Source organism: Nerophis ophidion, linkage group LG15 (genome assembly GCF_033978795.1).
Source record: "Nerophis ophidion isolate RoL-2023_Sa linkage group LG15, RoL_Noph_v1.0, whole genome shotgun sequence".
Lineage (NCBI taxonomy): Eukaryota > Metazoa > Chordata > Actinopteri > Syngnathiformes > Syngnathidae > Nerophis > Nerophis ophidion.
This window is the reverse complement of record NC_084625.1, coordinates 8,732,330-8,753,268: the sequence shown is the minus strand read 5'-3', so window position 1 is coordinate 8,753,268 and position 20,939 is coordinate 8,732,330. Positions and strand designations below refer to the sequence as shown.

The window sequence follows — 20,939 nt, the reverse complement described above, 5'->3', positions numbered from 1 at the left end:
CAGTAGATTTGGACCAAGTGACCTGGAGCAGACCTGCGCAATGGTTCGGTCCGGGCACCAGCTGCGGATTAGAAGCAGCTTCTGAAAGGTGTCAAGCTTCTGCTCATAGCCATCAGGCAACGTGGCGTCCTCTGGTGCCGAGTTGTCAAACCACGTCTTCCAGGCCTTCTCGTTCCGGCTTACCTGGAAAACCACAAGTATCGATGCTTGGCTCTGGCCCGCTGCGACGCCGCGGTGATGCGTCGTACCTGGGTCAGGATCTGACAGAACACAGAGAGGCTGGACAGCTGCACCAGGTTGAGCCAGGTCTGATCCAGGATCCAGCGGCGTGGTTTTGGTTCCACAGAGTTGAGATCAAGAGAGGCGCCGCCTGCAGACAGCAATCAATTTGAACATGACTTCGCTGAATCTAGGGCGCAGGGAGAGGAGGATGCTCGGACCTTTGATGAAGATCAGCACGTCAGAGTGCATGATGTTCTTGGCCTGCAGGTCCACCTTCAGCGCCAACAACAAGGTGAAGAGCAGCTTGTGTTCCTCATAGAGACCTCGAGCTGTGTAACAGTACACCTGTGGGCGGGACAAACAGCTGTTTGCCTACATTAAATGGCCAGGAGTAGGCGAGAGGGCTGTGTGGCGGCCACCTGAAAGGTGAGGAAGCTGATGATGTTGCTGATGCGTTTGGAGGTGACCTGCGACCTGACAGAGAGCTGCATGGACGAGTCAAAGAGGCCCAGGAACTGACGCAAAGATGTCTGATACATGAGGTTTACCAACGACATCTCCACAATCAGGAAGTACAGGATGCTCCCCCTGGTGGCCACGGGCCGGTACTCCTCCCTTGCCTGGTTGATCTTGACTTCTGTCTCGGCAGCGATGGACAACTTCTCGCTCACCTGGAAGAAAAGATGCTGATGTGTCCTCCTCCTTTCCTAGCATCATGTGACAAACATCACTACCAGCCTTCCCCAAATTACTTTAAAAAAGTAATTAGTTACTCTAGTGTTGTTAACTTCGGAATTGCGCTTTCATGAATGCAATAATTACTAGAAAAAGTATTTAAAGGCCTACTGAAATTAGATTTTCTTATTTAAACGGGGATAGCAGGTCCATTCTATGTGTCATACTTGATCATTTCACGATATTGCCATATTTTTGCTAAAAGGATTTAGTAGAGAACATTGACGATAAAGTTCGCAACTTTTGGTCGCTAATAAAAAAGCCTTGCCTTTACCGGAAGTAGCAGACAATGTGCGCGTGACGTCACCGGTGGGAGGACTCCTCACATCCTCACATTGCAGCAAGAGCTATTCGGACCGAGAAAGCGACAATTTCCCCATTAATTTGAGCGAGGATGAAAGATTCGTGGATAAGGAAAGTTAGTGAGGCACAAAAAAAAAAGAATAAATGGGTTGTACTTGTATAGCGCTTTTCTACCTTCAAGGTACTCAAAGCGCTTTGACATTACTTCCACATTTACCCATTCACACACACATTCACACACTGATGGAGGGAGCTGCCATGCAAGGCACCAACCAGCACCCATCAGGAGCAAGGGTGAAGTGTCTTGCTCAGGACACAACGGGCGTGACGAGGTTGGTACTAGGTGGGATTTGAACCAGGGACCCTCGTGTTGCGCACCGCAATTCTCCCACTGAGCCACGCCGTCCCAGAAAAAAGAAGAAAAAAAAAAGCGACTGCTTCGGGCGGCGCAGTGGTAGCGTTCCAGATGTAATTAGACACATTTACTAGGATAATTCTGGAAAATCCCTTATCTGCTTATTGTGTTAATAGTATTTTAGTGCGATTAGATGAGTAAAGTCACACCTGAAAGTCGGATGGCTGCGGTGAACGCCAGTGTGTCAGAGAAAGCCGAAGATCACAGCTGCTTTTTGACAGCTACAGGAGAAGGTCCCATAATCCACTGATGTCTCCAGTATGAGCCGACAATTTTTCCATCCAAAAATGTATGTATTGACGTAGAGCAGTGGTTCCCAAAGTGGGCGGTACCGCCCCGGTGGAAAGATCTGGGGGGGCGGTGAGGAAGAAGGGGGCGGTAGGGGGGCGGCAGTCCGAAGTCGAAGTCAGAAGTTCGAACGTTTGTTTGACGATTTGTACACAACACGTGCAGCAGGACGAGTCAGTGGACGACGCATCAGGGTCCGGTTACCACACGCCGCTCTGGCCCAGTCAGATCCGACAGCATAGACTCCATCCCATTAATATTAAGTGTGAGACAATGAAGGTTACTGGTGGAATGTTTATTTACCATTCTATGTTGCTGAAACAGTTAAAACTGCTAAAAAATAAATTGGTTTACTAAATTGGGTTTTATTTGTGAAATACACATTTGTGTTTAACCTTTCTCTTTTCAAATTGCAGCATACCAAATATCAAGAAAGAGGTGTTTGTTTCCATATGTGTCTGTGGGTGGGGGGGGGCGCTAGGAATTCACTGGGGAGCCAAGGGGGCGCCAGCCTGCAAAAGTTTGGGAACCATTGACGTAGAGAAACATGTTCGCTTGACCGCTCTGTGTTAAAGCTTCACAACAAAAACAAAGAAAAGCCGGCTGTGTCTCGGTGCTAAAGGCAGCTGCAATCCACCGCTTTCCACCAACAGGATTCTTATTTATAGTCTCCATTATTAATTGAACAATTTGCAAAAGATTCAGCAACCCAGATGTCCAAATTACTGTGTAAATATGCGATAAAAAGAGACGATTTTTAGGCGCAAGTGGTGCTGGGCTAATATGTCCCCTCCAACCAATAACGTCACAAACACGCGTAATCATTCCGCGACATTTTCAACAAGAAACTCCGCAGTAAATTTTAAATTGTAATTTAGTAAACTAAACCGGCCGTATTGGCATGTGTTGCAATGTTAACATTTCATCATTGATATATAAACTATCAGACTGCGTGGTCGGTAGTAGTGGGTTTCAGTAGGCCTTTAATGCGTTACTTAAAAAAAAGCTCAAAATATCTGGCATAAGCAGTTGAGGGATGTTTCATGAGAGCAGAATGTGTTTGTGTGCCTTTAAAAGGCTGTGCCTGTTGCCAAGCCACCTGTGAAGTCAGCGCGAGCGCACTCAGACAGCGCTCCTTTTAGCTTAGCAGCAACAGTTTTCCGTGTTCACTAGATTGTGTTAGCTTGAATGTGCTCCCATCTCCTTTTCCACAAATGGGGTATTGTAGCGTTGTCACTGTAGTCATTGAATTGTTGTTCATTATTCATTATCCAGCCTATGTCAGAAACTGTGACACCTATTCAACATTTAAAACTGCACTGAAACAGTGGTTGAAAACTAATAATAATAATAATAATAATAATAATAATGGATTAGAAAACTAATAATAATAATAATAATAATAATAATGGATTAGATTTATGGGCTTCACGGTGGAAGAAGGGTTAGTGCGTCTGCCTCACAATACGAAGGTCCTGCAGTCCTGGGTTCAAATCCAGGCTCGGGATCTTTCTGTGTGGAGTTTGCATGTTCTCCCCGTGACTGCGTGGGTTTCCTCCGGGTACTCCGGCTTCCTCCCACCTCCAAAGACATGCACCTGGGGATAGGTTGATTGGCAACACTAAATTGGCCCTAGTGTGTGAATGTGAGTGTGAATGTTGTCTGTCTATCTGTGTTGGCCCTGCGATGAGGTGGCGACTTGTCCAGGGTGTACCCCGCCTCCCGCCCGATTGTAGCTGAGATAGGCGCCAGCGCCCCCCGCGACCCCGAAAGGGAATAAGCGGTAGAAAATGGATGGGATGGATGGATTAGATTTATATCACGCTTTTCTATTGTTAGATACTCAAAGCGCTCAAAGAGAAGTTGGAACCCATCATTCATTCACACCTGGTGGTGGTAAGCTACATCAGTTGCCACAGCTTCCCTGGGGTAGACTGACGCAAGTGTGGCTGCCAGTTTGCGCCTACGGCCCCTCCGACCACCACCAATCATTCATTCATCATTCATTCACCAGTGTGAGTGGCACCGGGGACAAGGGTGAAGTGTCCTGCCCAAGGACAGAACGGCAGCGATTTTTTTGGATGTCAATAGGTGGGAAGCGAACCTGCAACCCTCAGGTTTCTGGCACGGCCGCTCTACCCACTACGCCATGCCGCCCCTAATCAGACATGCACGCACAATTACAATATTCACGTTTTTTTTTGGTTTGTTGTTTGTTGTATTTTTTGTCCATGGTCTGTGCTGATGGTATGCTTGTAATGTGTAATGTCTTCTGATTTATGCATTTTTTCTCTTGTTGAATGTTTACCATATTTACCCTGCCTTAGGACATTGGATGAAAATTAGCTATTGTGCTAACTATTTACATTGTGGCTCTATGTTGATGAATATGCATTGTCTTAATTCAAATAAATAAATAAAAATAATAAAATTAAATCTCTCTCGCAGTGGTAGGATTGTGAGAAAGTGTACTTTCATGTTGTGTGTTGTTTGCTGTGGGATGTTGCAGTTTCCTATTTAATGTACATTTGGTTGTTGCTTTCATCAGTAAAAAGTTACTTCCTGCATTGAATTTGGGGAGAGGCATGGCATGCTTGGTAGAGGGGCCGTGCCAGCAACTTCAGGGTTCCAGGTTCGATCCCCGCTTACGCCATTCTAGTCACTGCCGTTGTGTCCTTGGGCAAGACACTTTACCCACCTGCTCCCAGCGCCGCCTACACCGGTTTTAATGTAACTTAGATATTGTGTTTCACTATGTAAAGCGCTTTGAGTCATTAGAGCAGGGGTAGGGAACCTATGGCTCTAGAGCCAGATGTGGCTCTTTTGATGACTGCATCTGGCTCTCAGATAAATCTTAGCTGACATTGCTTAATACGGTAAGTAATGAATAATTCCGCTGGTAATCACAGTGTCAAAAATAACGTTCAAAATATAAAACATTCTCATGCATTTTAATCCATCCATCCAGTTTCTACCGCACCTGTTCAAGAAGTTGCATTAATGGTAAGAAGTATTTCATTTATTGTTGGTTAGCTTCAGAAAAATAATGTTATTAAAAAGAATAAGAGACTTATTATACTCTAAAAATGTTAGTATTACTTAAAAATGCACGCATTTAGTTGTATTAAGTCTTCACTTCGCCTCACACTTCACTTAAATTCTCTGTGCTTCTGACGCTGTCTTGCTGACGAACAACCACATCAAAAGTCGAGGGCCACGTTACATCAATGTTGTGACGTACGTAAGTAATTATTTTGATTACTCGTTACCAGTAGGAGACACGCGTTGCTTAACACTGATCACCACTGAGTAGCACAGGTGATACCTCCAGAGCAGTGGTCTTGGTGACCTGCAACACCTCGATCAGAGACTCGTCCTCCACCAGAGAGCCCTGAGTGCTGGTCAGTCTGAAGAGCAAACTGTCCTCCAGCTCCTGCATCTTCCTCTTGTTGGACGTCACCTCTTCTAGGAGCTGCACACGCTCCGCCTCCAGCTCCTGGTGGGGCCACAGCAAACAGGAAAAACCGTTTCAGTGGCGACATACAATGGTTTAAACTTAAAGGCCTACTGAAAGCCACTACTACCGACCACGCAGTCTGATAGTTTATATATCAATGATGAAATATTAACATTGCAACACATGCCAATACAGCCGGTTTAATTTACTAAATTGCAATTTTAAATTTCGCGCGGAAGTATCATGCTGAAACGCATTGTAGAGGACATTTTGTTCCATCACCATTACCAGCTATAAGTCGTCTGTTTTCATCGCATACTTTCACAGTATTCTGGACATCTGTGTTGCTGAATCTTTTGCAATTTGTTCAATGAATAATGGAGACGTCAAAGAAGAAAGCTGTAGGTGGGAAGCAATGTATTGCAGCCGCCTTTAGCAACACAAACACAGCCGGTGTTTCATTGTTTACATTCCCGAAAGATGACGGTGAAGCTTTACTATGGAACAGAGATGTCAAGCGAACACGGTTGGATTGGACCACACACACACAAAGTACAGTGTATTATGCAGTGATCATTTCGAAAGATCGTGTTTCGAAGCGGGTCCCTTGCGAAGGGCAGAGACGGGCATTGCCACCACCCGTCAACTGGTGCTGAAGAAAGGTGCGGGGCCGACCTTCAGGTTGTACAGGTACGACCATATAATTTCACTAAAACACTAGTTACACAATAAGCAGATAAGGTATTTTCCAGAATTATCCTAGTAAATTTGTCTAAAAATTACTGAATCCCTCCCACTGCCCTCGTCTTTTTTTTTTCTTCTAGTCCTCATCCACGAATCATTCATCCTCGCTCAAATTAATGGGAAAATCGTCGCTTTCTAGGTCCGAATCGCTCTCGCTCCTGGTGGCCATGATTGTAAACAATGTTCAGATGTGAGGAGCTCCACAACCCGTGACGTCGCATATTGTCTGCTACTTCCGGTACAGGCAAGGCTTTTTTATTAGCGACCAAAAGTTGCAAACTTTATCGTCGATGTTCTCTACTAAATCCTTTCAGCAAAAATATGGCAATATCGCAAAATGATCAAGTATGACAAAGAATGGACCTGCTATCCCCGTTTAAATAAGAAAATCTAATTTCAGTAGGCCTTTAAAGCGCTGAGATGCTTCAGGTCCCACTTGTTTCTCCAGAAGAATGACACGTCCCAGAAGTTGGTCCTCCAGGCCTCTCTGTGTGACCGTGAAGTCCACCACGGACGTCCTGGCACTGATCTCTGGGCTGTAGGCAGGGTTGGCCAGTTTGGTGGTGATGTAAAGGGTGAAGCCCTTCATCACATCCACTTCTTTGTCTCCAACCTTCACCTGCAAGACCAAAGGGACAGAAGACATTGGACTGACAAGATCACCACAGATTTGTTCGGGTTGTTGGATTGTGTGCAGCTGACGTACCTTGTAAGTGGATCCAGACTTGATGTAGTTTTTGTCAAGGATGTTGTCCAGTGCAGGGTCCAGTTCCTCTCCAATGTCCTCCAGGAGTAGGGGGCGCCCGAGAGACAAAGTGTCCTCCAGGTGGGAACGAAAGTATTTGTGGTTTAAAGACGTCACCTGAGAGAGGTGAGAAATTCATCAATCAGTTTGAATGTATTGTTTTAACTTCATTTACACACTGCAAAAACTGAAATTTAAGTACGATTAAATATCTCAAAAAAGGGTTATATTTGCTTATTTTCTCTCTGATAAGAGAATTCTTCTCACTAAGCAGATTTTATGTTAGTGATTTACTTGTTGTAAGGGTTTTGGTCCTAAATGATCTCAGTAAGATATTACAGTTTGTTGCTGAGATGTTATGACCTATATTGAGTAGAACATGCTTGAAACTAGAAAATCAACTGATGCAAAGCTGTGTCATCAACACTCACAAGTATAAAACTACTTTTTTAAAGTAATAATTTCTTATTCCAAGCTTGAAAAAAAAAAAAGATGACTGACACAGTTGTGTCTCATAAGTAAAACAGATGACAGCCAAATGGACTTTGCTGTTTTACTTTCAATGAAACAATAGAAAATACATACTCATATAGTAGTACAGTTGGCACAGTACAGCAAACGGACAGTTAATATTCAAACATTTAACATGTGACATTTCTAACCATTTTGAACATAAAAGATTCATGCATATTTAGATAAATTCGTCAAAATTACAATTAAAAAAATTTGGCCGGGGTGTATATATTATATGCGCACTCTTTGACTGAAAGAGCACGCACTTGGCGCGATGATGTCATGTTGTCGATGGACAAATGCATTTTTAGACCATATGATTTGCGTGAGCCTTGTTGCCTTTCCATTAAGAACAATAAATTAGTTTTTAGTATAAGTTTGCTGGTTTCAAGAAATGTAATGCCAAGTGCATATCATTATGTCAAGATAATGGCACTAGCATTTACCTCATTTAAGAATATTTTTCAACATCTGGAGCAAAAAGGTCTCTTTTTTTCTACTAAGAAAAGTGCACTCGTTATTAGTGAGAATATACTTATTAAAAGGTATTTTTGGATTCATTGAAGTTAGCTAATTTGACTTGTTTTGGAAAGTCTTGACAAGCCAAATTTTCTTGTTCAATTGGCAGATAATTTTGCTTAGTTCAAGTAAAATACCCCTAATTTTTGAAATTTATTTTCTTGTTTTTGAACACTGACTTTTTGCAGTGCAGCACCCTGCATCTTTACCTGCAGGTTCTGCTCTCGTTCTCGGTTCTGAATCCATGCTTTCCCTTGACCTTGGGGGTCAATCAGCAGCGGGTATCGGGCCGCCTTGGTCACCACGATACCATTCTGGGTGGACAGGTCATCGCTGGGCAGCCCTTGAAGGTTCCATTCGCTGACTGTGGCGTTGTCCACCAGGAGACCAATCACATTCACATCCTGGGGGTGGAATAAGATGTCAACCAATATGATGTAACCTGAGGGGTCGGAGCAAGAGCTGTGGTCTTACTGGGCTGAAGGGGATGAGCTTGTCCTCCAATTCCTTCTTCCACATCTCCAGCAGAATGCTGCGGTACTCCTGGTTGAAAGGTCCCGCGTAGGACAGGAAGCCAGAGGCCAAAAGGACGTCCCCGACCAGCCGTTTGATCTGTGTCTGAAAACCGCCGCTGCTGGCAGTCCAGCGTACCTGAAAAGCAGGAAGATGGAGGGAGAGGTCCTTGACATGGAGAAACACAGGTAAACAGGAAAAATGGAAGCTGACCTTTTCTCCTCCAAGGCCGTCAATAAGCGCCGTTGCGTTGGTCATTTTACGACGGCACGCAGAGGCATCGTCCTCCAAGTGCTGCTTCTCCATCATGGCGGCATCATAGAGTGCCTTTAGTCCAGTTCAATCAACAAGGTTGTGTCATTTCTAGATCATGAAAGAACAACGAAAGGAGGGAAGTCACGTGGTCACCTGCACAGCATCCAGCTGCTGCTGTTTTGCATCCAGTTGCTCCTGAGCTTGCGCTAACTCAGCCTGAGCCACCAGGAGCCGAGACTCCTGCAGCGCCAGGTTGGCCTGTTAGCATGGACACACAAACACAACGTTACATAAGCGCTTCCTGTAACTTCATTAAAGGCTTCGTCCAGGCAAGTGCTGGACGTCTTGGAGGAAGTTTACCTTCAGAGGAAGGACTTCCTTGTTGATGGAGAAAAAGTCGACCATGGCCTGTGTCCACGAGCATAGTCCAGCCACGTTGCCACAGATCCTCTTGGCTGACTCCAGGTTGTAGTCGTCCATTTCCAGGTAAGGCGCCATCAGCTCTACTACTTCCTCTGTGATGGAGTCCTGCGTAAAGACAGTCAGATAACTGTTAAAGTAGCAGTAGAGTGGAAAAACAAGTTACCTCTCGATTAAAGCTATTGGTATATATATATATATATATATATATATGTAGGTGTGGGAAAAAATCACAAGACTACTTCATCTCTACAGATCTGTTTCATGAGGGGTTCCCTCAATCATCAGGAGATTTTAATGGAAGCATTCACATACAATGGTTTATATAGAGCACAGAGTGGGTGGGTACAGGCAGGCGTAGGGTGTGGTGATTGGCTCATGTGTTACCTAGGAGGTGTTTCCGTCTGTGGCGGCATGTTGAAATGATTTCACTGCGCTTGTTGAGGGATGATAGATCTGGATGATATATAATAAACAGTTTCTCTTTTAAGCATAGGTTGCATCTTTTATTACCACTGTTGTAAGGTGTGCTGGATGCAAGAATTTGCCATGTAATAGGTAACACATGAGCCAATCACCACGTCCCTACGCCTGCCTGTACCCACCCACTCTGTGCTCTATATAAACCATTGTATGTGAATGCTTCCATTAAAATCTCCTGATGATTGAGGGAACCCCTCATGAAACAGTTCTGTAGAGATGAAGTAGTCTTGTGATTTTTTCCCACACCTACATATTGCGCTCTACCACGGTATCGAGCACTATTCTCTGGATAATCCAATCAAGACATATATATATATATATATATATATATATATATATATATATATATATATATATATATATATATATAAATATATATAGTAGATATGATCAAAATAGTATCAATCTCACAGAGATTTTCAAGCCATTTTGACTAATTAATGAGGCAGCCAGTTGCGTGATCCGTGACGTAGCGTTAGGAACCATGGATCCCTTCCCCATTAACAACAGTGCAAATTAAGCAGACTTTGTGAGAGCCAACAACGATTATTATGTTAGATCCACTCGACGACCATTGCATCCGGTCTCCGCTGGAGGTGGGTGGGGTGGGGATGTCACCCACATCTGCGGTCCTCTCCAAGGTTTCTCATAGTCATTCACATTGACTGGGTTTTGAGTTTTTCCTTGCCCTCATGTGGGCTCTGAACCGAGGATGTCGTTGTGGCTTGTGCAGCCCTTTGAGACACTTGTGATTTAGGGCTATATAAATAAGCATTGATTGATTGACATTGAACGATTACTTTGAGAAAAATTATGTTACAAAACCTTATATTTTTGAGCCCGAACAAAAAGAGGATGAGGAATAAGTTTTTCGAAGCCGGGTACACTGCAAAAACTGAAATCTAAGTAAGATTAAATATTTCAAATAAGGGTGATATTTACTTATTTTCTGTCTGATAAGATAATTCTTCTAACTAAGCAGATTTTATGTTAGAGTGTTTTACTTGTTTTAAGGGTTTTGGTCCTAAATGATTTCAGTAAGATATTACAACTTGTAGCTGAGGTTTTATGACCTATATTGAGTAAAACATGCTTGAAACTATTTTTGTCCGAATGTCCAAAACACACCCAGCAATCGTGCACAGGAAGGCGGGGAAGAAGAGAGGAAAAGGTGGCCAAAATGGTCAAAAATCCCAATTTTGTCCAAAATACCTCCCCGGGTTTCAGTCCCACGAGTCCCGCCGCTGGCCGCACTTTTCTCATGCCTTCCCGTGGGACTTTGCTGGGGGCGTTTAGGACATTTTGGGCATCCTGGCCGGCCGCGGCGGGACTTGTGGGACTCGAACTTGGGTAGGTATTATGAACATTTTTGGGACTTTTTTTAGACCAGTTGATCTGCCGTTTCTTTTCTTTTTCTCCTATGTCCCACTCTCTCTTGTGGAGGGGGTCCGGTCCGATCCGGTGGCCATGTACTGCTTGCCTGTGTATCGGCTGGGGACATCTCTGCGCTGCTGATCCGCCTCCGCTTGGGATGTTTTCCTGCTGGCTCCACTGTGAACGGGACTCTCGCTGCTGTGTCGGATCCGCTTTGGACTGGACTCTCGCGACTGTGTGGATCCAATATGGATTGAACTTTCACAGTATCATGTTAGACCCGCTCGACATCCATTGCTTTCCTCCTCTCCAAGGTTCTCATAGTCATCATTGTCACCGACGTCCCACTGGGTGTGAGTTTTCCTTGCCCTTATGTGGGCTTACCGAGGATGTCGTAGTGGTTTGCGTTGTGGTTTGTGCAGCCCTTTGAGACACTAGTGATTTAGGGCTATATAAGTAAACATTGATTGATTGATTGATTGACTTTTGCCAACTTTTCCAACTTTTCTCATATTAAATCAGATGACGGCCAAATGGACTTTTGCAGTTTTATTTTTGATTAAACAATAGGAAATACGTACTCATAGTAGTACAGTTGTTACTAGTGAGAATATACTTATTTTAAGGTATTTTTGGGTTAATTGAGGTTAGCTAATTTTACTTGTTTTGGAAAGTATTGACAAGCCAAATTTTCTTGTTATATTGGCAGATCATTTTGCTTAGTTCAAATAAAATACCCCAAATTTTTGTATTTTTTTTTCTTGTTTTTGAACACTGACTTTTTGCAGTGTACTTAATGGATTCTTCTTTATTTTAACACTATAACTAAATTGCTTGGTGCTAAACATACAAACTACCAATAATAAACTATAATAAAACTAACACTTACTATAATATTTCCACTCTCACTGGGATGCTGACCGGTTGGGACGCTCTCGTAATTCCATTTGGATGAAGACTCAATCGTAATACAAGTGTGGAATAAAAGTTGCCGCAACTATGTCTTTTAGTGCCTTTTTCCCTATCTTGAGGGATGTTGAAGTTGAACAGATTAATGATAAGTCGGTCTACTACCAGATGAGTAATACATAAATTATAATGTAAAATGTACTTTTAGCAAGTTTGAGACGAAAACAGGGGCAGCCGCCGGCTTAAAGTGTGTCAAAAATAGATAACATTTGCTCACAGCTATCAAAGCGCCGCGAAAATAGACCATTTGCGTTTGGGACAATATCACTCATATTTTGTTCATTTTCAGGTCAGGAAAATGTAAATGGAATATTGTTGGCAGTTTCTGCATGTTTTTTGGGGGGTGTAATGGGCGCAATAGAGGATTTTCAATCTTTTGACTCACTTGTTAGCTGTTTATTTATGATTTGGGAATGCATATTAAAGCCAAGCATATGTGTTCTTGTCTTACATAAGGATTGTGAATGATAAACAGCACATCTCTTTCCATTTTTTACATATTTCCAGTTTGACTGATCTGATAATATGGTCAGAGTGCAGAAGCGTTACTAAAATGACATAGAATCTACGGAAATTGCCGAAGATATTCGGAGCTGAATATTCCAAATGGCTGACTAAATTTGTGGCATTTTGTGATATGTACACGGTATTTTCAAAGCTTTGTGGTTTGTGAATACAATTGGATATGGATTAATGGATACAATGAAAAAATCAACTATAACATATACTCGTTTTTCCACTCTACTGGTACTTTAAGTTATTATTAATGTAGTACTCGAAGAAACTCCAGCTGTAATGGTGTGTTGGACCTTGCTGAAGTTGAGCAGCATGCTGAGGAAGGAAGAGTTTTGCATCAGCTTCATGGCCTCGGTCCAAGAAGGACGAGGACAAGGACGTTCCGAGTCAGCCATGACCGTGTCCACCTGAACTCGAGAGACATCAAGACATAAAAATCAAGCCTTCAGTTTGAGTGCAGCTTGGAGGTCAAAGTGTGAATGCCAGCCACCTTCCTCTGGAAGAGCAGTAGCACGGCATCCATGATCCTCATGATGAGATGAGGCGGCTTTTGAAGTTTCCTCACTGTGGCGATGTCGGCCGGTTTGATGGTCTGTGGACACAAAAAGAGAAGTAGAAGCTTCCGAGGCATGCAAATGTGTATACAAGTCTCGAGGGTCACACCTGCAGCGCTGCCTCAGCTGCCTCCATCGCCGGTTTGGCCGCTTCCAGTTTGGACTCGGCCGCACTTTTATCCGCTTCAATCTCATCGACGATAAGCTGAGCTTTGTCCTTTACCTTCTGTACCTGCTGCTTGACCTGTAACACAGGAGCTTCCTCTGACAATTAAATCCAATATGAGATTCAGGATGATTTTGCAATGTCCAACCTTCTCAGCAGCCTGAGCTTTGACAGTGACCTCCTGCAGCACCTCATCTGCCTTCTGGGAGGCGACAGCGAGCTCCTGCTCCTTCACTTGCAGCTGTGCAGAGAGCTGAGACACCGACTGCTCCGCTTCCATCAGCTTGCTCAGACCTGCAACAACAACAACAAAAAAACGCTCAATTTGCCATAAAACAGTGGTCCCCTACCTTTTTTTATCCGCGGACCGGTCAACGCTTAATAATTTGTACCACGGCCCGGGGGGGTGTTTTTTTTTTTTTTCTTCTTTGTCATCAAAAAGGGACGTTTTTGTCATGAAAAAGGGAGGTTTTTGTGTTTGGTGCACTAATTGTAAGTGTATATTGTGTTTTTTATGTTGATTTAATAAAAAATAAAAAATAAATGTTTTTTTGTTTTTTTTTTAAATAAAAAATTCTTCTGCGGCCCGTTACCAATTGGGCGGCCCGGTGGTTGGGGACCACTGCTATAAAACACACTGCAAAAACTGAAATCTTTGTAAGATTAAATATCTCATAAAAAGGGTAATACTTGCTTATTATCTGTCTGATAAGATAATTCTTCTCACTAAGCAGATTTTATGTTGGAGTGTTTTACTTGTTTTAAGGGTTTTGGTCCTAAATGATCTCAGTAAGATATTACAGCTTGTAGCTGAGATTTTATGACGTTTTTTGAGTAAAACATGCCTGGAACTAGAATATCAACTGATGCAAAACTGTGTCATTAACACTCACAAGTATAAAACTACTTTTTTAAAGTACCGTAATAATTTCTGACTTCAAGCATGAAAACAAAAATCGTGATGCCGAACACGTATCATTATATGAAGATAGTGGCACTAGCATTTGCTTAATATAAGAATATTTTTCAACATATTGAGCAAAAAGTCAAATTTTGTTTTTTCTACATGAAAAAAAAAATCGTGATGCTGAACGCATATCATTATGTGAAGATAGTGGCACCAGCATTTGCTTAATTTAAGAATATTTTTTAACATATTGAGCAAAAGGGACTCTTTTTTTTTCTACCAAGAAGAGTGCACTTGATGTTAGTGTAAATATACTTATTTTAAGGTATTTTGGGTTCATTGAGGTTAGCTAATTTTACTTGTTTTGGAAAGTCTTGACAAGCCAAATGTTCTTGTCCTATATTGGCAGATAATTTTGCTTGGTTCAAGTAAAATACCCCAAATTTTAGTTTTTTTTTTCTTGTTTTTGAACACTGACTTTTTGCAGTGTGTGAGGCCCTGATGGATAAATTCACTGTAATGCGTCCCTCCAAGGGCAGCCATGATTGCAATGTGGCCCTCAATGTAAGCGAGTTTGATTCCCCTGCTTTTAGACCAGAGCTAGGCAAATATTTTGAATCGAGGGGCCACATTGAGAGAAAAAATGTGCCTGCAAAAAACACTGCAAATACTGGAAACTAAGTAAGATTAAATATCTCAAAAACGGGTGATATTTGCTTTTTTTTCTGTCTGATAAGATAATTCTTCTCACTAAGCAGATTTTATGTTGAGTGTTTTACTTGTTTTAAGGGTTTTGCTCCTAAATGATCTCAGTAAGATATTACAGCTTGTAGCTGAGATTTTATGACCTTTTTTGAGTAAAACATGCTTGGAACTAGAATATCAACTGATGCAAAACTGTGTCATTAACACTCACAAGTATAAAACTACTTTTTTAAAGTACTGTAATAATTTCTTACTTCAAGCATGAAAAAAAAATCATGATGCCGAGCGCACATCATTACGTCAAGATAATGGCACTAGCATTTGCTTCATTTAAGAATATTTTTCAACATATTGAGCAAAAGGGACTCTTTTTTTCTACCAAGAAAAGTGCACTTATCATTAGTGAGAATATACTTATTTTAAGGTATTTTGGTTTTATTGAGGTTAGCTAATTTTACTTGTTTTGGAAAGTCTTGACAAGCCAAATTTTCTTGTTCTATATTGGCAGATAATTTTGCTTAGTTCAAGTAAAATACCCCAAATTTTAGTATTTATTTTCTTGTTTTTGAACACTGACTTTTTGCAGTGTGTGAGGCACTGATGGATATATTCACTGTAACACGCGTCCCTCCAAGGGCAGCCATAATTGCAATGTGGCCCTAAATGTAAGCGAGTTTGATACCCCTGCTTTTAGAACAAAGCTGGGCAAATATTTTGACTCGGGGGGCCACAATGAGAGAAAAAATGAGTCTGCAAAAAACACTGCAAATACTGGAAACTAAGTAGGATTAAATATCTCAAATAAGGGTGATATTTGCTTTTTTTTCTGTCTGATAAGATAATTCTTCTCACTAAGCAGATTTTATGTTAGAGTGTTTTTACTTGTTTTAAGGGTTTTGGTCCTAAATGATCTCAGTAAGAGATTACAGCTTGTAGCTGAGATTTTATGACCTATTTTTAGTAAAACATGCTTGAAACTAGAATATCAACTGATGCAAAGCTGTGTCATTAACACTCACAAGTATAAAACTACTTTTTTAAAGTACTGTAATAATTTCTTACTTCAAGCATGAAAAAAAAATCATGATGCCGAGCGCACATCATTACGTCAAGATAGTGGCACTAGCATTTGCTTCATTTAAGAATATTTTTCAACATATTGAGCAAAAGGTCTCATTTTGTTTTTTCTACCAAGAAAAGTGCACTTGTTATTAGTGAGAATATACTTATTTTAAGGTATTTTGGGTTCATTGAGGTTAGCTAATTTTACTTGTTTTGGAAAGTCTTGACAAGCCAAATGTTCTTGTTCTATATTGGCAGATAATTTTGCTTGGTTCAAGTAAAATACCCCAAATTTTAGTTTTTTTTTTCTTGTTTTTGAACACTGACTTTTTGCAGTGTGTGAGGCCCTGATGGATATATTCACTGAAACACGCGTCCCTCTAGGGCAGCCATAATTGCAATGTGGCCCTCAATGTAAGCGAGTTTGATACCCCTGCTTTTAGACCAAAGCTGGGCAAATATTTTGACTCGGGGGGCCACGTTGAGAGAAAAAATGTGTCTGCAAAAAACACTGCAAATACTGGAAACTAAGTAAGATTAAATATCTCAAATAAGGGTGATATTTGCTTTTTTTCTGTCTGATAAGATAATTCTTCTCACTAAGCAGATTTTATGTTTGAGTGTTTTACTTGTTTTAAGGGTTTTGGTCCTTAATGATCTCAGTAAGATATTACAGCTTGTAGCTGAGATTTTATGACCTATTTTTAGTAAATCATGCTTGAAACTAGAATATCAAGTGATGCAAAGCTGTGTCATTAACACTCACAAGTATAAAACTACTTTTTTAAAGTACCTGTGACAGCTTGACCACTGCAACCATATGTCACACTCCGCCTCGGGTGAAGGTAATGTAACCTTTGCAAACCGGACTTCAAATCAAGGACGGCAAGGCACGCAGTTGGCAACAGTTTACAAACATTTATTGAAAAAACCCAAAAGTGTCAAGATTACCAAGTGACACAAAAGAATGGTCCAGCTTCTGTCATGTTGCCCATCCATTTGTCCCAGCTTCAGTCATGGCACCTGCTCTTGCACCCAATCCTGAACCTGAGGTCAAACCTAACACTGAGCCTATCATGATGCCAGCTTGTGTTAATGGCCGTCCAGTGCAAGCACTGCTGGACACAGGTAGCTTCATGACACTGCCGAATTATTCTTTTGTGTCACTTGGTAATCTTGACACTTTTGGGGATTTTCAATAAATGTTTGTAAACTGTTGCCAACTGCGTGCCTTGCCATCCTTGATTTGAAGTCCGGTTTGCAAAGGTTACATTACCTTCACCCGAGGCGGGGTCTGACAGTACCGTAATAATTTTCTGGAAAAAAAATCATGATGCCGAGCGCATATCATTATGTCAAGATAATGGCACTAGCATTTGCTTAATTTAAGAATATTTTTCAACATATTGAGCAAAATGTGTCATTTTGTTTTTTTTTACCAAAAAAAGTGCACTTGTTATTAGTGAGAATATACTTATTGGGTTCATTAAGGTTAGCTAATTTGACTTGTTTTGGAAAGTCTTGACAAGCCGAATTTTCTTGTTCTATTGGCAGATAATTTTGCTAAGTTCAAGTAAAATACCCCAAATTGTGGTATTTTTTTTCTTGTTTTTGAACACTGACTTTTTGCAGTGTGCACGTAGAGGTAGAAACTTAGGTTGCCAGTCTACCTGTCTTCATGCGCTCGGCCAGCGTGCCGACGTGATCCATCTTCTCAGTGTAGACCAACTTGTAGCCGCTGATGAAGGACAAGTAGGATTTGGGCGTCACAAACGTCTGGCGGCGGTAACGCTCAAAGTATTCCACGCATTTCTCCGCCACAGTGTCCTGAAGAGACAAATCATGTGATCCGATGCTGTTTACTTAAAATTGACTTCTGAGTACCTGAAACGTTCCCATGGTAACCACCACACTGTGCTTCACTTCTTCAGAGCAGCGGAGATCCTGGTACTGAGACAGGAAGTGATGCGATACAGCCACCAGGGCGTCCCGAGGCCAGCGCTGGAACCAGTCCACGGTGCAGCCCGATATCAGGCCTGGGAACTGAGCAGGTCAAAGCTCAGCAGCGTGCAACCACATTAGTGATATATTCCACACAACGACTCACCTTCAGAGCTCTAGTCCGAAACTTTTCCCCCACCGGCGAGAAGCAGAGGACGACGTGAAGGTTGCTGCGCACGCGAGACAAGAAAAATTCATAGAGGTTTTCCGGGGTCGGTGGTCGGCGCAGCTGCTGTCGCTTCATGACGGGAATGAGGGCCTGGGTGATGTCATCCAGCTCATCCCGTGCAAACAGGTTAGAGACTTCGCCACTGGCCAGGACGTTGTTCATGTACTCTGAGGAGGACAGGAAGTGTCTCATAAGGAAGTCGCTGTCAAAAAGTGAACTAACTGTGTTTCCAGGTTCTGTACCCAGGAAGGCTTCATCCTTAATGTCATTGTCGGTGAAGAGAAAAGTGACTCCCTTTCCCTGCTGGCCAGCGAGCCGGTAGAGGACCTTCAGATCTTCCAACAGGTTGGTGCTGCTGTATGACCTGCATGTCGCACGCACACAGGGCATACAGTGGAACCTCAATTTAGGAACCCTTATATTTGCGAACTTTTAGATCACGGCGAATATGCCTCTGTGTGCGGACCATGTCTCTGTAGGAACGCTTCATTCATTCACTTTGTGTCCCGCTGGCAGCCATTTTGTGCTCGCTTGTATTGAAGAGATTGAGGAAGCTGCCTTCACACCACAGCAAGTTTTTATTTGAGATGAGAACTGACTTTTTTTGGAAAAAGATGCCAAGCGGACTTATTTCACAGCGGAGAGGTCTCCCTCTCGTTCAGCGGCGCCTCTTCCAAGAACCAAACACACGGCGCCTCCCCACCTCCCCTTCCTCTTTCTGCTTGTTAATTTACTGTAAGTGGATTTTACTTTTTAAAATGTTTTTATTGTAGTAAAATGGTTGTTAAAGTTAAGGATGTTTGTGAATTCTGATCGTTTGTGAGGGCACCAGAGGGACTTTTGAATGTTTGCGCATGTTGATAGAACAGCGCATACAGCACAGTTCAGACTGATGTTGTTGGCTTGTTCATAATGGGTCGTACTTTTTTTTTTTATAGCGCTTTTCTACCTTCAAGGTACTCAAAGCGCTTTGACACTACTTCCACATCTACCCATTCACACACTGATGGAGGGAGCTGCCATGCAAGGCGCTAACCAGCACGCATCAGGAGCAAGGGTGAAGTGTCTTGCTCAAAGAGAAAGTTGATTCATCACCATCCATCCATCCATTTTTCTGCCGCTTATTCCCTTTGGGGTCGCGGGGGGCGCTGGTGCCTATCTCAGCTACAATCGGGCGGAAGGTGGTGTACACCCTGGACAAGTCAATACCTCATCGCAGTTGATTCATCACCTCCACTGAGAAAACTAAAATCTAAGTAAGATTAAATACCACAGTTAAGGGTGATATTTGCTTATTTTCTGTCTGATAAGATAATTCTTCTCACTAAGCAGATTTTATGTTAGAGTGTGTTACTTTTTTTGAGGGTTTTGGTCCTAAATTATTTCAGTAAGATATTACAGCTTGTAGCTGAGATTTTATGACCTACATTGAGTAAAACATGCTTGAAACTAGATTATTAACTGATGCAAAGCTGTGTCATCAACACTCACAAGTATAAAACTACTTCTTTAAAGTAATAATTTCTTATTTTAAGCATTAAATAAATAAAAAATCATGACTTTGACAAGTGTGTCTCATAACTAAAACAGATGACAGCCAAATGGACTTTGCTGTCTTATTTTCAATGAAACAATAGAAAAGATGTACTCTTATTGTAGTACAGTTGGCACAGTACAGCAAACTGACAGTTAATATTCAAACATTTAACATTTGACATTTCGAACAATTTTGAACAGAAATAGTTCATGCACATTCAGATAAATTCTTCAAAATTACAATAAAAAAAAAAAAATTGGCCGGGGGCCGAGTGGTGTGTGTGTATATATATATATATATATATATATATATATATATATATTGGCCCTAGTGTGTGAATGTGAGTGTGAATGTTGTCTGTCTATCTGTGTTGGCCCTGCGATGAGGTGGCGACTTGTCCAGGGTGTACCCCGCCTTCCGCCCGATTGTAGCTGAGATAGGCGCCAGCGCCCCCCGCGACCCCAAAAGGGAATAAGCGGTAGAAAATGGAATGGATATATATATATATATATATATACATATATACATATATATATATATATATATATATACACATATATATATACACATGTGTGTGTATATATACATACATACATATACATACATATATATACACACACACATATACATATATATACACTGTATATATATTCATTTTCTACCGCTTGTCCCTTTTTCGAAAGGGACAAGCGTTTTTAGACAATATGAATAGCATATTACCCGAGAGTAACAAGCGGTTGTCTTGTTGCCTTTCCATTAAGAACAATAAACTAGTTTTTAGTATAAGTTTGCTGGTTTCAAGAAATGTAATGCAGAGGGCGTATCATTAAATATTCTTAAATATTCATTTAAGAATATTTTTCAACATATTGAGAAAAAAGGTCTGGTATTTGTTTTTTCTATCAAGAAAAGGGCACTTTTTAGTGAGAAATACTTATTTTAAGGTATTTGGGGATTCATTGAGGTTAGCAAATTTGACTTGTTTTGGAAAGTCTGGACAAGCAACATTTTCTTGTTCTATTGGCAGACAATTGTGCTTAGTTCAAGTAAAATACCCTTAATTTTTGTTTTGTTTTTGAACACTGACTCTTTGCAGTGTAGTTATGTTTGTCTGATGTACCGTACTGAATAGCACTTAACATTGTGTTCAAAGTGTACATACCTTAACGAAAATATGTACTTTTGTCAAGGCCGGAACCCATTATACATATTTACATTGTTTCTTGTGGAGAAATCTGCCTAACTATACAAACTTTTTGATTTACGAACCACGTTGAAGACAAATTAATTTCAGAAATCAAGGTTCGACTGTAGTAGCAATTCTCTCAACAAGTTTCAGTAACACCTGACCGTCACTTGATTAGTTA

The 20,939-nt window shown here is 41.6% G+C and overlaps 1 protein-coding gene across 1 annotated transcript in view; it reads right to left on the bottom strand.

The window, feature by feature from the left end:
* The window catches only part of LOC133569901 (dynein axonemal heavy chain 5-like), a 73,902-nt gene that overhangs the window by 6,107 nt on the left and 46,856 nt on the right, over positions 1–20,939 (bottom strand). Inside the window, exons 65-84 of the mRNA XM_061922490.1 lie at positions 18,278–18,399; positions 17,973–18,202; positions 17,750–17,908; positions 17,536–17,692; positions 13,340–13,485; positions 13,135–13,269; positions 12,962–13,063; positions 12,765–12,878; positions 9,070–9,237; positions 8,863–8,967; positions 8,668–8,781; positions 8,416–8,592; positions 8,151–8,345; positions 6,871–7,026; positions 6,601–6,783; positions 5,289–5,459; positions 642–893; positions 441–567; positions 249–370; positions 34–183 (exon numbers count right to left, since the gene is read on the bottom strand). Coding sequence (XP_061778474.1) covers positions 34–183; positions 249–370; positions 441–567; positions 642–893; positions 5,289–5,459; positions 6,601–6,783; positions 6,871–7,026; positions 8,151–8,345; positions 8,416–8,592; positions 8,668–8,781; positions 8,863–8,967; positions 9,070–9,237; positions 12,765–12,878; positions 12,962–13,063; positions 13,135–13,269; positions 13,340–13,485; positions 17,536–17,692; positions 17,750–17,908; positions 17,973–18,202; positions 18,278–18,399 — 3,085 coding nt within the window. The remainder of the gene's footprint in view (positions 1–33; positions 184–248; positions 371–440; positions 568–641; positions 894–5,288; positions 5,460–6,600; positions 6,784–6,870; positions 7,027–8,150; positions 8,346–8,415; positions 8,593–8,667; positions 8,782–8,862; positions 8,968–9,069; positions 9,238–12,764; positions 12,879–12,961; positions 13,064–13,134; positions 13,270–13,339; positions 13,486–17,535; positions 17,693–17,749; positions 17,909–17,972; positions 18,203–18,277; positions 18,400–20,939) is intronic.